Source organism: Armigeres subalbatus, chromosome 1 (genome assembly GCF_024139115.2).
Source record: "Armigeres subalbatus isolate Guangzhou_Male chromosome 1, GZ_Asu_2, whole genome shotgun sequence".
In the NCBI taxonomy this organism is placed as follows: domain Eukaryota; kingdom Metazoa; phylum Arthropoda; class Insecta; order Diptera; family Culicidae; genus Armigeres; species Armigeres subalbatus.
Window position 1 is genome coordinate 217433884 of NC_085139.1, and position 16165 is coordinate 217450048.

At 43.0% G+C, this 16165-nt stretch overlaps 1 protein-coding gene across 3 annotated transcripts in view; it reads left to right on the forward strand.

Moving 5' to 3' along the window:
- The window catches only part of LOC134205770 (phenoloxidase-activating factor 2-like), a 56559-nt gene that overhangs the window by 25072 nt on the left and 15322 nt on the right, over positions 1–16165 (forward strand). Inside the window, exons 2-3 of one of the 3 annotated variants that reach the window (XM_062681350.1) lie at positions 932–1270; positions 1350–1458. The exons of 1 other annotated variant lie outside the window; for it this stretch is intronic. In XM_062681350.1, the coding sequence (XP_062537334.1) occupies positions 942–1270; positions 1350–1458 (438 nt within the window). In that variant the 5' untranslated portion in view covers positions 932–941. The remainder of the gene's footprint in view (positions 1–931; positions 1271–1349; positions 1459–16165) is intronic. One more of the 3 variants, XM_062681351.1, reaches the window with a different exon arrangement.

A 16165-nucleotide genomic window follows, 5' to 3' on the forward strand; every position in this document is an offset into this window, starting at 1 on the left:
GCTGCTTTAGTCCAGGTAAATTTGCCTTTACCCTTTTTAAGCAGATCAGATATGGGCGTAACTATTTCGCTATATTTATCGATAAATCGCTGATAAAAGCCAGCCAAACCTAATACTCTTCTTACATCTTTCACGTTTTTCGGTACCTGGTAATTTAAAATTGCTTCGATTTTTGAACTATCTGTAGAAATTCCTTTCTCGCTTAGTATATATCCCAAATAGCGGACGGATTTTTGACAAAATTTTGACTTTTCGATGCTAATTGTAAGATCAGCCTCTCGAAGTCGTTTTGCCACTATTTCAAGCAAACGAAAGTGCTCATCCAATGTACGAGATGTGATGATCACATCATCTAAATAGACGAACACGCGAGGTTGCAAGTCGAAACGTAAAACCTTATTCATAAGCCTGCACAAAGTAGCACCACTGTTAAGCAGACCGAAAGGCATTGTTTTATACCTAAATAAGCCTTTGTTGGTTCTAAAGGCCGTGTAGTCGCGACATCTAGCATCTAGCACCACCTGATGGTATGCGTCTTTTAGATCGATTATTGTAAAATATTTCGATTGTTCGAGGCGTTCCAATATGTTGATCATGTTGGGAAATGGATATTCATCGCGTTTTGTCATTTGATTTAATCTCCTAGCGTCCAAGCACAAACGCCATTTGCCGTTTGGTTTTTTAACTGGGAGCAAAGGATTCACAAATTCACTTGTGCATTCTTCTATTGCATCCATTTTTCTAAGACGTTCTATTTCTTTATCGACTTCTTGCTCTATCTTGGGGGAATATTTGTAAGTGGGCATTTTTTTAGGTTTTGCTTCAGGGATCAGTTCGATTGTATGCTGAATCAATTTTGTTCGACCTATTTTACCGTCATATGAGCGTGGGAATTCATTTATAGCTTTTAATAATTTACATTTTTCTGTAGGTGTCAACTCATGTTCCGTGTGGATGGATTCCGGAGTTATTTCATCCTCGTTTGGTCCCTCCAGGCTTGGGATATCCAAACTATCATCGGTGATGGGTTCCTGGACGACGTGCGGATTATTTTCATCAACTATAAGGCAGAAAATAATATTTCGCTGAGTGTCTATAGAATTGCCTTCGAACTGGGGATTACTACTAGGCTTGGAAATGTCGATCCCTTCACTCGTCGTTGGCCGGATGCCAAACGCCTCCCAAAAGTCGTAGCCACAGATGAGATCTTTCGATATCTCGGGGATTACTACTGTCGGAACGACCTTTGTCTTCCCATCGAATGTGAAGGGTATGTTGACAAAACCATGACAATGAAGTTTTTCACCGTTGGCAGTATGGACTTTAAAGTTTTGTTTTTGTATTTTTAGGTTAAACCTGTTTATTAAGTCGAGAGAACTGATGACCGATATGCTTGCGCCGGAATCCAGCAGACCCGTGACTTCGGTGCCGAGAATTTGCACGGTAATATGTGGGCAGGTAACTAAGTTAAGGTTTAGAATGAAAACCTGATTGAAATAGCTATAATTGTCACATAAGGGGATCACTGAGGTATTTTTGCTAGAAGAAGGCGGATCCCTGCTAACTTCTTCTAGACTTAGTTTTTTTCGTTTGATTCTCTACCATGGTGCTTTGGGCAGTTACTTTTGGTAACGTTCGGTTCACCACATGCATAACAATATATACGTTTTTGCTCTTGGCAGTACCGGGCTACATGCCCTGCTGTTCGGCAGTTCCAGCAAGTGATAAGGTTTGTGTCCTCACTTGCTCGGTTCTGGTCTGAGCTGATAGGGTTAACATTATTGCGTCCTACTTCTTTTTGAAATGCTTTATGACGAAAACCTGATCTAGAGGTGTTGAGTGCGTTAACTTCCTCATTTACGCAATCATTTATACTTAAGTCTTCAAATTCTTCTAATTCGATTTGATTAATGTTTGGACCGTGTCCTCTTGGAGCTGTATTTCCGAAAAGGCTTGGTTCCAAAGCGTCAAACTGATAGCAATATTCCGCTAGATCATTGATTGACTTGATCTGCACTAAAGCTAAACGCCTTCTGTAGGACAGCTTAGTGTTTTCGAAAATGAGTTTAAGCTTTTGCTGCTCGCTCATTTTGTGTGTCAGACTTTGTGACAATCGTTCCATATCCGCTAAGTATGCACTGAAGCGTTCATATGGACGTTGTTTCCTGTCCCTCATCTCATCTTCCACAGCCTTATCTTTGTTTGGATTTTCAAAACTCATCGTAAGGTAGTATACTAAATGGTCCCAAGTGATGAACTTCTCCCAATACGTAAAGTACCATTTACGAGCCTCACCGGTAAAAAATATATACGCTTGTTGCAAAAGTTCTTCTTCACTAACATGATTAGCTTTTGCTAAAATTGAAACCTGCCTAATGAATTCAGCGACTGAAAGTGACTTTGGTCCAATTTCGCCGCTGAAATAGATTTGCCATTTTTCTATTTTTATCCGTAAATAGTTTCGATAATTCGGCGGTGGAGGCGACCCAGTTCGGCTTCCTTGTCGTGCGCTTCCAGGTCTTTGATTACTATTTGCTGATCTTGTTCTATCTGTTTGATATAATGTTTGGCCTATTTGGGGAGGTTGGTGTAAATCATGCTGGCTTGTGTTTGTAGCAACATCGTTAGATGGATTCGGTAATGCAGATGAAAAATTTGGAGTTGGGAAACTAGCCCACTCATCGATATACTTCTTAACCGCGTCGTTGATCGAGTCTCTTATGAAGCCTTTCAGCTCACTGGTCAGAAGACCAATGGACTGACTCTGAATATTATCTTCAGATTGAGTAGTCGGAACATTAGGAGGATTTACCGTTCTTTGCACTGTTCCGGTTTTAGCATTCTGCGTCGTTATCGATTTGTCTCTACCTAACTCATTGCCGCGATTTGTAGCGAATTCGAGAGGTACTGTTATACCAATATTTCCCGGAGATGATGTGATTTGGGGTTGTATGAACGATTGGTTTGGAGTAAAATGCGGAGTCGGTAAACTAAAGTTTGGATTCATTTGGAATTCTAACGCTGCTGGGTTTAATGGTATAGTTTGTCTACGCGGTTCCGGTTTATCGAACGCGGTCAAATCCGGTGTGTCAATGCTCTGGGCTTGACCGACCGTGAAATAAGTTTCGAACAATAATTTTACTTTTTCCAAAACACCTTTTCGATATAACGTCATTCGTTGGCGCTCTTTCGATACGGTTTCGAAGGCAGATCAATTTGGATCTTAACCGTGAGGTTACTTGACGCTGCAGTTCAGAACTAAGGGACGTAATTGTTTCTAAGATGAACGGAATTTCATCTTCCAGCGGTATTTTAGAGCTGTAACTATAGAGATGTTTTCTATCTTCTTTCAGTAACAAACGTAAATCGCGTCGTTTTGTGTCGATAGTGCCACTCGTAGGTGCACCGCGGATTGCAAGTTCGTAATTAAGTTCGCGATCTTCGAGATCGTCGGCGCGATAGTCGTAAATTTGAGCCATGTTATGCCACCTCACTTAGAAACCTCTTCTTATTGTTAAGCTTAAACTAAGAGAAAACCAATCTATTATAAAGTGTGCGCAAATATTGAAAAAGGAATCGAAATCTTGAACTATAAATCTGACTAACTAGAATCGAAAGTGAATCGCAGAGAGCTTTTGAGTTGGGTGCCAAAATGTAACGGTACTTTGGCCTCGGATAGCCCAGTTCTCAATAACGGAACGGTACGATACGATAAAAGATACTGAAACCTTCACCAACTGCAATCCTTCAGCTAGAGCGGAACAATAACGGCCAAACTGAAATATCCGGGGTCAAACTTGTTACGGTATTGCAACAGAGGAAGGCAGGTAATCACCCACACCAGACCAAAGCGTACTCAACCAGACTGTACGGCTTACCTGCTTTTCTTCCGTTGCGAATCGGCTTCGACCAGAACCCTAAACTGAATGGTAAATAAATAACAAATTCGCTTAAGCGCCAACACACTGTGAAGTGTGATGCGAAAATATCTGTTGAAGCCTTCCCGGTTAGCTCGCTCAGGGCAGGTCTGACGAACGCGATTCACTCTCAAGAACTCTACCAAGGACTCTACTAGGAACTTCGAATGAGAATCAGAAAGACTAAACCAGGCAAATTGCTTTACAGTGGGATTTAATCTCGAGCATGGTACTAACAACTTTCTACTTTTTGCTATTTTAGGAACTACTCGTGTGCGCACACTTCTCTACTAGTACTAGTGAATGATATAATACGAGATCTCTAACCTTGATGGCGACCTAGGTCACCTTACTGCTGGCTGGCTGATGCGTTCGCTGTAGCTCGCTGGATCGTCGATGCCGGAGTACTCCCCCGGTGCGGTGGTACTGGGCTGACAGACTGCGCCCTGGCGACGGAAACTGCGGACCGTTTCACGGGTCTGACCAACGCCGACGTGGTTGTGCTCGGCTTGAACTCGGCGGATGCCGATTGCTTGCGGACCGGCGCTTCTTGCTTGAGTTGGCAGACGGATCGGCTGGTGCCGATGGTGGACGGAAAGCAGACGATAGCAGTAACTGGCTACGCTGCCACGGTTTCGCAGGTCTCGGCGATAGGCAACGGCCGGCGGACACTAACACTACTTGGCGGTGTATCGACGATTGCCGACGATTGGCTGGCACTACACGTGATTAATGGTATCTCGGCGATTGCCAACGACTGGCGGGCAGACACGTGTTAAGCACTATTTCGGCGGTTGCCGACGACTGGCGAGCGTGGAACGTGTTAACGGTATCTCGGCGATTGCCGACGACTGGCGGGCGTGGCACGTGTTAAGCGGTATTTCGGCGCTTGCCGACGACTGGCGGGCCTGACCGTGCTTGGCGGTTTCTCGGCGGTTGCCGTCGACTGGCAGGCGTGGTCGTCTCTCGGCGGTGGCCGATTGTTGGCGGAAATGTCGTTGCCGACGATTACCGGGCACTTCACTTGACCGATGGCTAACACACGCTTCACTTGGCTTTACGATGACCGGCAAACCCGAATCTGCTGCGCCCCGACGGTAAGACCGGCTTTTGCCGGCTGGCGTATCCTGAGGCTGAAACCTCGTCGGCGGCTGAGTGACGGCGTAGATACTCTACGGCAGATTCTTCTATTTGGCACAACGCTTTTTCTTGTACAAAAGGTTTTCTATCAAAACTGTTCAACAACTAACTTGCAAATGGCTTGGTCTTTCTATTTTTACTTTTTAAGAAACCTTCTGTCGAGAAGGCGGCCTTTTGTGGCCTATTGTCAGTCACTGATAAGGCGAATCAGTTGACTTTATGGTAATGAGGTGATGAGAGTTTCTAATTAGAATCAAAAATAAACAAACGTTGCGCGAATCTGGTATTTAGCCAAGATTCGGACCAGATGAGCCACAGAGTAACACGCGTAACTCCTGGCTTCATATTTTTCGATGATGCTGTGAGTTTTGCTGCCAGCATCTTTTTCTATCACAAAGTGTTACAACTTACGGTTCATAGCTTTGGCTTTACTCGTCTCTACGTCTGCTCCTGCTGCGCGTCCTTTCCTGAATCGTCGCCTCAGTGTTGTTCACTCCTCGTCCAGCGGCCGGGTATTTGGCCGCCCCTTCCATTTCACCGTAGTTCTCACTGGCATCCGAAGACAATTGTTGGGTTATTTCCTGCGATCGCTGTTCTGCCGTTTTCTGTGCCCATCGCTCAAAATCCGTGACACGGAACTTGTTAAACAGGGCGATTCCGTTGTTACTGGATTCCTGAGAGGCTTTCTTCTTCTTATCGGCAAAGACTTCTACTTGTTCCGCGATGATCACGTCTTCGATCGGCCGCTTTGTCCGTTGAGGCTTGTGCTTGAAACCGGGTTTCGCCGTGTATTCCCCTGCAGCCATAGCTGAGTAGGATTGTGGCAGAGCTGGAAACTCTTCGTCGGATGTTAGGACGTCGTATCGGTTTTGAGTCAAGGTGGGATTCTGCTCCTTGGCCTCCATGTAGGTTAAGGTCGTACGTGCCATTATTGTTTTGATGTTTTGTTGCCGGATTCTCTCCGGACATTCCATGTCGGATGTACGGTGTTCCGCTTTGCAATAGAAGCACTTCTTGGGGTTTTGACAATCGCCTGCCTCCAATCCTTCGTGTAATGCTGCACAGTTGGCGCACCGCTTTTTGGACCTGCAGTTCTCTGCTCGATGATTGTATCGCAGGCAATTGTGGCACAACACTGGCCTGTTGATGAAAGGACGAACGGTGTTGATGCAACAAAACATACGAACCTCTCTTGGAAGTTGGCTTGCGCGAAAGATGATTCCAATTCGACTGGTGAGTGGGACGAGACAGCCCTGTTGTAAACTATTCTATATTATATACTGTTTATGTCGTCTTGGTGTTGATGACGAGCAAGCAGCCAAGCATCGTTCTCCCTCAGTCAGAGTCCAACAGTGATCGGAGTAAGGCGATACCTCCGCCAAGTGCAATGATGCGTAATGGGTGATTTCCTGGCGCAGTAGCAGGTTACACAACTGGTAGGGATTTTCCTTCCTCCTTCGTATCGATGCAGCCTGTTGATACTGAGGATCGGGCACGGGCTGCTGATGCTTTCACGAATTTCATCGATATCCATTTCCACCGGAACCCCGGCAATCACACCGGAGACCGAGACGAAACTCCGCGGGATGTAAGCCTTGTAATTGTGTTCCTTCAACATCGGATCCTTCTGCAGCTGGTTTGCTGCCGCCAGTTGTCCCATAAAAACGATGAGCTTGTACTTTCCCAGTGCTCGGATGTTGGTTACACTTCGACGATAGATTTCTGATTTCGTCATCAATCTTCCAAACGTCAGCTTGTTTATTTGTACGGTTCCTTCGTTGTCGTCCAGAAGCTGAACGATAACGCGATATGGCGCCACGTCATGTTTGTTGTACTCGTACACTTGAAAGGCTTTTCCGCCGTCCGGCGGCTTCGCCATCTTGCCGATCTTCTCCACTCCCAACTGAATATTAGGTTTTACACTTCACTATCCAAAAAAAAAACTGAATGACTTATTCTGGAAATGATTTTAGTAACGGTTTTTGTTTTCGCTATTTAATTCACAGGTAAATTCGAAAAATTCTCGCACTCGCTCAAAAACTAGTATGGCGTCACACCGAAGGTACAGTTGCCAAACGATGCCTCTATCTTGCGAGCATGTTACACGAAATAATGTTTCGTATGACAAAGTCACCAGAAGACGCTGGAGTGAAGTGTCAAACTCTAAGTCAAGACAAAATTTTCAAAACGACTTATCTGCTTTTGTAAACAAAGATTAAAACGACGATTTGACGAATCTGATAGCTCTCCCACGCATACCAACGCCATCAACAGGCAGCGTAAACCTTCACCTAACCATTGATGGTGTTAGTTTGCGTGGGAGAGCTATCACATTCGTCAAATCGTCGTTTGAATCTTTGTTTAGAAAAGCAGATAAGTCGTTTTGAAAATTTTGTCTTGAAGTGCCCAAACACAATGCACGGTAATATCGGAATACTCATTTTAGGAGTACTTTTTAATCACTTTTGAGAATATTGACTATACGTCAAATTATGCGTACTTTCAGGGAGTACTTTTTACGTTTTTCCTAATATGTGGATGAAATTGAAAAATGCGTAAAAAGAAGGCTATGACAAGAAAAGAAAATTTGCACGCGCAGCTCCATATAATTGCAATCAGTCAGTTCTTGAAAAACAAAATTAATACGGACAGTCTGGCAGGTTTGTAATATTTGTCTAATGTTTCTAAAAATTATAATCAATGATCATTGTTGTCCTCAGGTTAATAAAAAGTCCCTGGGATCATTTCACCCGATGTTCCAGCCGTCAACAGCATCCCGGGCGCATATAAGTATAGAGTCCAGCCGAAACCAGCGAAGGCCACCGTTAAGAATATTTATCGTCAACGATAACCGCTACCGCCGCGATCTTCGACGTGTTAGAGCAGGTCAGCGGCTCACCCCGACGGAGAAAAGTGAAGATGCCACTGGTGCCACTATTATTGGAAGCAGCCGTTGGCTCCCATAAAAGCACGATAGAGGTTTAAGGGCCGGATCGAAGGTAAAGTATTTATTAAGGAAGTAATTATGTTTTTCGGAAATAAAATATACATTTTAATTTATAACTGCGTTCTTTGTTTTCGAAGTTTTCGGGTTTTTTCGAAGTAAAAATGCCGCATTTTTCACTTGTATAAAAGGAGTAAAAAGTATGCTTATTTTGACGTATGAGCGATATACTCATAAATGAGTAAACGGAATATACTCCTTTTAGGCGTAGTTCCACTTTTCCAAGATTATGCGTACTTTATACAGTCAAACCTCCATGAGTCGATATTGAAGGGACCATCGACTCATGGAAATATCGAGATGAGGAATAGCAAATCTTTGGAAAGCCGTTTGAAGGGACCATCACAGTAACCCAGAAAATATTTTTTAATATGGCATAATTTGCTTCCATGAGTCGATATCGAGTCATAGAACATCGACTCATGGAGGTTTGACTGTAGTGCTAAACGAGTATAATCGGTTTACCGTGTGTGAACGGCTATCCGGCAGAACGGAACTGCGGCAGAGCGGAATTGTTCTAAAACTGCCGTTGCCGTTCTGCCGTTGCTTTGCCGCTAACCAACCCACAATGTGAACGGTTCAAAGGCGATACTGACAGTTCAAAATAGCCACAAACAGTTTATTTTTGTAACATTATTGTCATTATTTTCACTTTTATTAGTATTAGGCTATCCATGAGGACATTCAGCGATGGGACTGACAATCGAAATCAAAACAAAGTGTGTATGCAGTTGAACGGAACTCACTTCTGGTGTAAACCGCGCTTAACAATTTCCTTTGAATTGTTCTGTCAGTCCGGTCAGAATCTGTCAAATAATCAAGGTAAACAAAAATCGTCAGCTGTTCGCAGCTGTCTTATGGATTGCCTTATAATAAAAGAAGGGCATCATGACTTGCTGTTTCTTCGAAAATATAGACCAATGCAAGATCTTGATCTAACCTCACTTATTTGACAGTTCACAGAGCTTGTTTACAACGTGTTAGAAGAAAAATCGATGAGGAGAAAATTAAAATTCATATTTTTAGTTTAAAATTGCTGCGATCCGAATATTTCAATGATATTCTTTGCATTCAGCATGAAATCAATCGCAAAGAACATCTACATGCGAATAAAATGACGAAAAAATTTTATCGGAAGCTTCGCCAGAGGCTAAAGGGGGAAACGCAATGGAGTGCGGCAACGGAACGGCAACGGCAAGCGGTTTGTCGACGGTTTGTACTAAAAAATTCCGCATCATTGCCGCAGTTGCAAAACGCAATGCATGCGGATTTGCCGGACAGATTATATATGACGTTTCAAGTTTTAAAGGAATTCTGATTTTTTCAAAAATGATTTTAATTATTTCTAGAGACGATTTAATTTCAATTACCTATTTAAATAAACTTTTAAATTAATTCTAGTTTATTCAGTGACTGCTTTAAATATATCAGAGCCTCGATCAGAACAGTAGGAATACTATTTTTTGATGTCTTGAACCGCCGGAAGTTCCTGCAGGAACTGCAGAGGCTCAGAAGTGTTGTACATAATTCCAATAAGAAAACTCCATTACCAATTTCTATAGAAGATCCACCACAAATCCCTTCGAAAGTTCATTCAGGAATTGCACCGGAAGTTCATCAAGAAATTATTTCGGAAGTTTTTGCTTAAATCGCTCCGGATGTTCCTCTGGAGAAACCTCCAGGAAATCCTTCGGAAGTTCCTACATGAAGATGCTCCAGAAATTTCTTCGGAAAATCCCCAGAATTCCCCAGGAAGTTTGTCTAGGAATTCCTCCGGAAAACCAGTTCCTCCAAGAGTTCCTCAAGATGTTCCTCAAGATTCTTTCGAAAGTTTCTCCAGTAATTCCTTCGGAAATTCCTCCAAGAGTTCATCCGGAAATTCCTCCAGGAATTTCTCCGGAAGTTCCTGAAAAAATTCCTTCGGAAGTTCCTCCGTAAGTTCTTCCAAGAGTTCCTTCGAAAGTTCCTCCAAAAGATCCTCCGAAAGTTTCTCTAACAATTCCTCCGAATGCTTCTCCACGAATTTCTCCAGGAATTCCTCCGCAAGCTCCGCAAGATTCCTTCGGAAGTTCCTCCAGTAATTCTATCGGACATTCCTTCGAAAGTTTCTCCAGTAATTTCTTCGGAAGTTCCTTCAGGAGTTCCTTAAGAAGTTCCTTCAGGAACTCCTTCAGAAGACCCTGCGAAAATTCCTTCGAAAGTTCCTTCGTAAGTTTTTCCAAGAGTTCCTTCGAAAGTTCCTCCAAGAGTTCCTCAAGAAATTCCTAATGGAGTTCCACCAGGAATTCCTCCGAATGCTGCTCCACAAATTTCTCCGCAAGTTCCTCAAGATTTCTTCGGAAGTTTCTTCAGTAAATCCTCCAAGAGTTCCTCCGGAAATTCCTACAGCAGTTGTTCCCGAAGTTCCTCCAGAAATTCCTCCGGAAGCTCCTCCGGAAGTTCCTCTAGATTCCTTCGGAAGTTCAGGAGTTTCTTAAGAAGTTCCTCCAGGAATTCTCCCGGAAGTTCCTCCAGGAATTCCTCCGGAAGTTCCTCCTAGATTTCCACCGAAAGTTCCTCCAAGAAATCCTATGGAAGTTCCTCCAGGATTTTCCCGAAATTTCTCCTGAAGTTCCTACCGCATTGCTTCCGGAAGCTCCTCCAGGAATTTTTCCGGAAGTTCCTCCAGGAATTCCCCCGGAAGTTCTTCCAGGAAATCTCCTGGAAGTTCCTCTAGGAAAACCCACGGAAGTTCCTCCAGGAATTTCCCCGGAAGTTCCTCCAGGAATTCCTCCGAAAGTTCCTCCAAGATTTAACCTGGAAGGACCTCCCGATATTCCCCCGGAATCTACTTCTGTATATCTTTGGAACGGAAGTTCTCCTTGGAATTCCTGGAGGAACTTCGAGAAGAATTCCTAGAGGAACTTCCGGAAAAACTCTGGAGGAACTTCAGGAGGGACTTTCAGGGGAATCCTAGAGAAACTGCCGGATGAATTCCTGGAGGATCTTCCGGAGGAATTCCTGAATTCCTGGGGGAACTTCCGATGGAATTCCTGAATTCCTGGGGGAACTTCCGAGGGAATTCCTGGGGGAACTTCCGAGGGAATTCCAGGGGGAACTTCCGAGGGAATTCTTGGGGGAACTTCCGGGAGAATTCCTGGAGGAACTTCCGGGGGAACTCCTGGGGGATATTCCGGGGGAATTCCTGAAGAAACTTCTGGGGGAATTCCTGGAGGAACTTCAGGAGAAATTCCTGAAGGAACTTCCGGAGGAATTCCTGAAGGAACTTCCGGAGGAATTCCTGAAGGAACTTCCGGAGGAATTCCTGAAGGAGCTTCCGGAGGAATTCCTGAAGGAACTTCCGGAGGAATTTCTGAAGGAACTTCCGGATGAATTCCTGAAAGAACTACCGGAGGAATTCCTGAAGGAACTTCCGGAGGAATTCCTGAAGGAACTTCCGGAGGAATTCCTGGATGAACTTCCGGAGGAATTCCTGGATGAACTTCCGGAGGAATTCCTGGATGAACTTCCGGAGAAATTCCTGAAGGAACTTCCGGAGAAATTCCTGGAGGAGCTTGCGGAGGAGTTCCTGAAGGAACTTCCGGAGGAATTCCTGGAGGAACTTCCGGAGGAATTCCTGGAGGAACTTCCGGAGGAATTCCTGGAGGAAATTACGGAGGAATTCCTGGAGGAAATTACGGAGGAATTCCTGGAGGAACTTCCGTAGGAATTCCTGGAGGAACTTCCGGAGGAATTCCTGGAGGAACTTCCGGAGGAATTCCTGGAGGAACTTCCGGAGGAATTCCTGGAGGAACTTCCGGAGGAATTCCTGAAGGAACTTCCGGAGGAATTCCTGGAGGAACTTCCGGAGGAATTCCTGGAGGAACTTCCGAGGAATTCCTGGAGGAACTTCCGGAGGAATTCCTGGAGGAACTTCCGGAGGAATTCCTGGAGGAACTTCCGGAGGAATTCCTGGAGGAACTTCCGGAGGAATTCCTGGAGGAACTTCCGGAGGAATTCCTGGAGGAACTTCCGGAGGAATTCCTGGAGGAACTTCCGGAGGAATTCCTGGAGGAACTTCCGGAGGAATTCCTGGAGGAACTTCCGGAGGAATTCCTGGAGGAACTTCCGGAGGAATTCCTGGAGGAACTTCCGGAGGAATTCCTGGAGGAACTTCCGGAGGAATTCCTGGAGGAACTTCCAGAGGAATTCCTGGAGGAACTTCCGGAGGAATTCCTGGAGGAACTTCCAGAGGAATTCCTGGAGGAACTTCCGGAGGAATTCCTGGAGGAACTTCCGGAGGAATTCCTGGAGAAACTTCCGGAGGAATTCCTGGAGGAACTTCCGGAGGAATTCCTGGAGGAACTTCCGGAGGAATTCATGGAGGAACTTCCGGAGGAATTCATGGAGGAACTCCCGGAAGAATTCCTGGAGGAACTTCCGAGGAAATTCCGGAGGAATCCCTGGAGAACTTCCGGAGGAAACCTGGAGGAATTCCTGGAGAACTTTTGAGGAAATCGTGGAGGAACTTCCGGAGGAATTCATGGAGGAACTCCCGGAGGAATTCCTGGAGGAACTTCCGAGGAAATTCCGGAGGAATTTCTGGAGAACTTCCGGAGGAATTCCTGGAGGAACTTCCGGAGGAATTCCTGGAGGAACTTCCGGAGGAATTCCTGAAGGAACTTCCGGAGAAATTCCTGGAGGAGCTTCCGGAGGAATTCATGGAGGAACTTCCGGAGGAATTCATGGAGGAACTTCCAAAGAAATTTCTGGAGGAACTTCAGTAGGAATTTCTGGAGGAACTTCCGAAAGAATACCTGTAGAAACTTCCGTAAGAGTTATTAGAGGAACTTGCGAAGGAATTCCTGGAGAAACTTCCGAAAGAATTCCTGGAAGTACTTCCGAAGGAATTCCTGGAGGAACTTTCGAAAAATTTCTGGAGGAATTTCCAAAAGAATTCCTGGAGGAGCTCTCGAAGGAAGTGGTAATTCCTAGTGGAACTTCCTTATCTATTAGAAACTTTTTTACAAATATTTTTTTTAATTTCCATTCAGAGGAATTTCCTTCGGAGTTTCAGGAGGTTTTCTCTTGATGTTTGAGAGGAATTCTATTGGTATTTTGTTTGGAATTTCATAGGAATTTTTCATTAAAAATCGGTGGAATTCCCTTGCAGTTTCAGAATAATTATCCAACAAAGCTCTAGTTAATTTTCATAGTAAATTTAGAGAAAATTTTACATGGAATTTTTTCTCGGAAATACAAGGGATCTGGAAACTCAAACTCACAATTCCAGGGATTTAATTTGGATGAATAGTGGATGTTCTCTTGAAATTGGATTTACTCGTTGATTAATAATATAATCATCATTGTTTCTTCGAGGTTTTCTCGATTTCCATAAACAATTTTATTCATTTTCAGCAATCCAGTTTAATCAAGTGGTCCTGATTATGCTTTCTATTTGCTTTCTCTGCAGTTCTCTGTTACTGAAAATAATACAAATTTGAATAAAATCACTTCATGGTTAAAGTAAACAAATCTTTCCGCAATACCGCTGCCGCATTTTTTGAAAATTTTCAAAAAATATGCGGTTTTAGTACATTCCGCATTTGCCGTTCCGCACCATTGCGTGCCGTTCCATATACTGCCGTGTATTCAAAAGTGACAGCTGCCGCATCCTGCCATTGCCGTTCCGTTGCCGCACTCCATTGCGTTTCCCCCTTAAGTCCCGGTGAAAAAGCTCTGTGAACTGTCAACCTACGTCATCATGCACTGGTCTATATACATTCGTGAGCAGATTTTTAGGCTAAAATATATTTGTTTACAATTCATCTTAAAAAGTACCTCAGGCATGCTCATTCGTTGATCTTGATTGGGACGTTTGACGTTTACCGCTTTGCTGTTCCGCCAAGTTCCAAATTTCTTAGATTTAGTACAATGTCACTTTTACCGCAGCGCCGTCATTGTGGGCTGCACCATATAGTTCCATGTGTTGGAAATTTGCCGTTACCGTTCTGCCGCATTGCCGTTCACATTGTGTTTGGGCACTAAGGATAAGGATAAGTGCCCGAACACAATGTGAACGGCAATCCGGTAGAACGGAGCTGCGGTAGAACGGAATTGTTCTAAAACTGCCGTTGCCGTTCTGCCGTTGCCGCTTTGGGTTTGTTCACAAATTACGTAACGCAAAAATCCGAGTTTTTGACCCCCTCCCTCCCCCTCGTAACAAAAAGTAGCATTTTTGGCACCCCCTCCCTCCCCCATGTAACGCGTAACTGTGAAAATTTTGAAGGCAGATTTTTTTTCCTTCTCTGAAGCATTTGGGTTTTGGTATTTTTTGAACACTGTTTAGCATAGGGACGGTACATGATAAAAAATCAAGGATATCAAGAATGCAGCTAGTACAAACGAAAATAGAATTTGCGATCATAACCATTTACACACTCAACTAAACTATCTTAGGGACATTATAAGCCTCATCTTATGAAGCATGGAAAAATAATCGAATTTCATTTTCATCGTACCTCTTATGACAATTATTTGGTCTGTTATGAAATTCATTTTTGTGTCTTATGAAGTTCAAGTAAGTTTTCTATAGAAAAATAAACATTAGAGTTGTCTTATGATTTTCATCACAACTCTTGATGTGAAAAACTCATAAGAAAAATCTTATGAAATGAGAAGTCAACATGGCAGAATATGCAGAAGATGATAGTTCAAATTGGTTTTCCTCGCAAATTTGTTTTAAATGATTTACCAGCGGAGTGCAGCAGACTTATACTGATCATCAACCGGGAAAATATTGTCTCCAGATAGATCAGTTACAGGAAGCGATTTTCAATTGGATGGCCATCAATGTGAGTAAATGTTTTCTATTGAAAAAAAATTCTTCCCTATGTTTTACTTCTAATTCATATTTACAGAATCTTAACGATAATATTATTCACCAGCAGAGGAAACCACCGATGATGAGACGACTCTAAAGTCTCCCTTATCGATAATATTATTCAACATTTCCCGCACTAGCAGCAGAGGAAACCACTGACGAGTCTCCCAACTGGTAGGATGCAAGATGCAACCATCTCGACGAAATATCTATCGGATGAATCCGGAGGTATTGAAATCAATAATGTATTGGTTACGGCAGCATTGAATAACATTTTTTGTGACGTGAAGAGCAATTATATATATTTTGAAAATAATAAAATATGTTGTTGTGTTTAATTGTGTATGTTGTATTTTCACGTTTTTTTGTTCTTTAATTTCTTTGATCTCACAAGAGAGCACATAGAAAAATCGTGTTGAAAATATTATGACCCTTATATGCGAGGTTGATTGATGTTCATAGGATTTTCTAACGATTTCTTTATGGGTTCTGGATAACTTATTTTTTTCATAAGACAAGCTGATGAAAATCGTTCTCGGTCAAACAACACACAGTTTATAAGAAAATCGTAAAAAGTTTGTAAGTAATTCTTATAGCAAAAATACATAAGATATTCGTATGATTATCGCTAGTTTTCTTGGTTGAGTGCATAGTTTTGCGAAACTGTGGTGTCGGGAAATACAATATTCGCTTGGTATTTTTACGCATATCAGTCCTGCTATGTCAGCATGCTTGATTTCGATAATGACTAATATACGATAACGATAAACAGCAATTACTTCAATCAGTGATTAAAAAAAAAGACATTCAAATAAATTTTTATTCGCGTTATGCATAACATTTGGTAATACCCATCCCTCCCCCACCTTTCAGTGTAACAAAGTATAACGCAAGTTGGACCTCCCCCCTCCCCCTAGAAGCGTTACGTAATTTGTGAACAGACCCTTTGCCGCAAACCAACCCACAATGTGAACGGTTGTAAGTCGAGACTGGTAGTTCAAAATAGCCGCAAACAGTTTATTTTTGTAACATTTTTTCATTATTTTCACTCTTATTAGCATAGTAAAAGAAGGGCATAATAACTAGCCATTTCTTAGAAAATATCTACATGCGTGAGCAGATTTTCATACAAAAATATAATTATTCATAATTTATCTCTAAAAGTACCTCAGGCATTTTTATTTGTTGATCTTGATTGGGACGTTTGACGTTTACCGCTTTGCTGTTCCGCCAAGTTCCAAA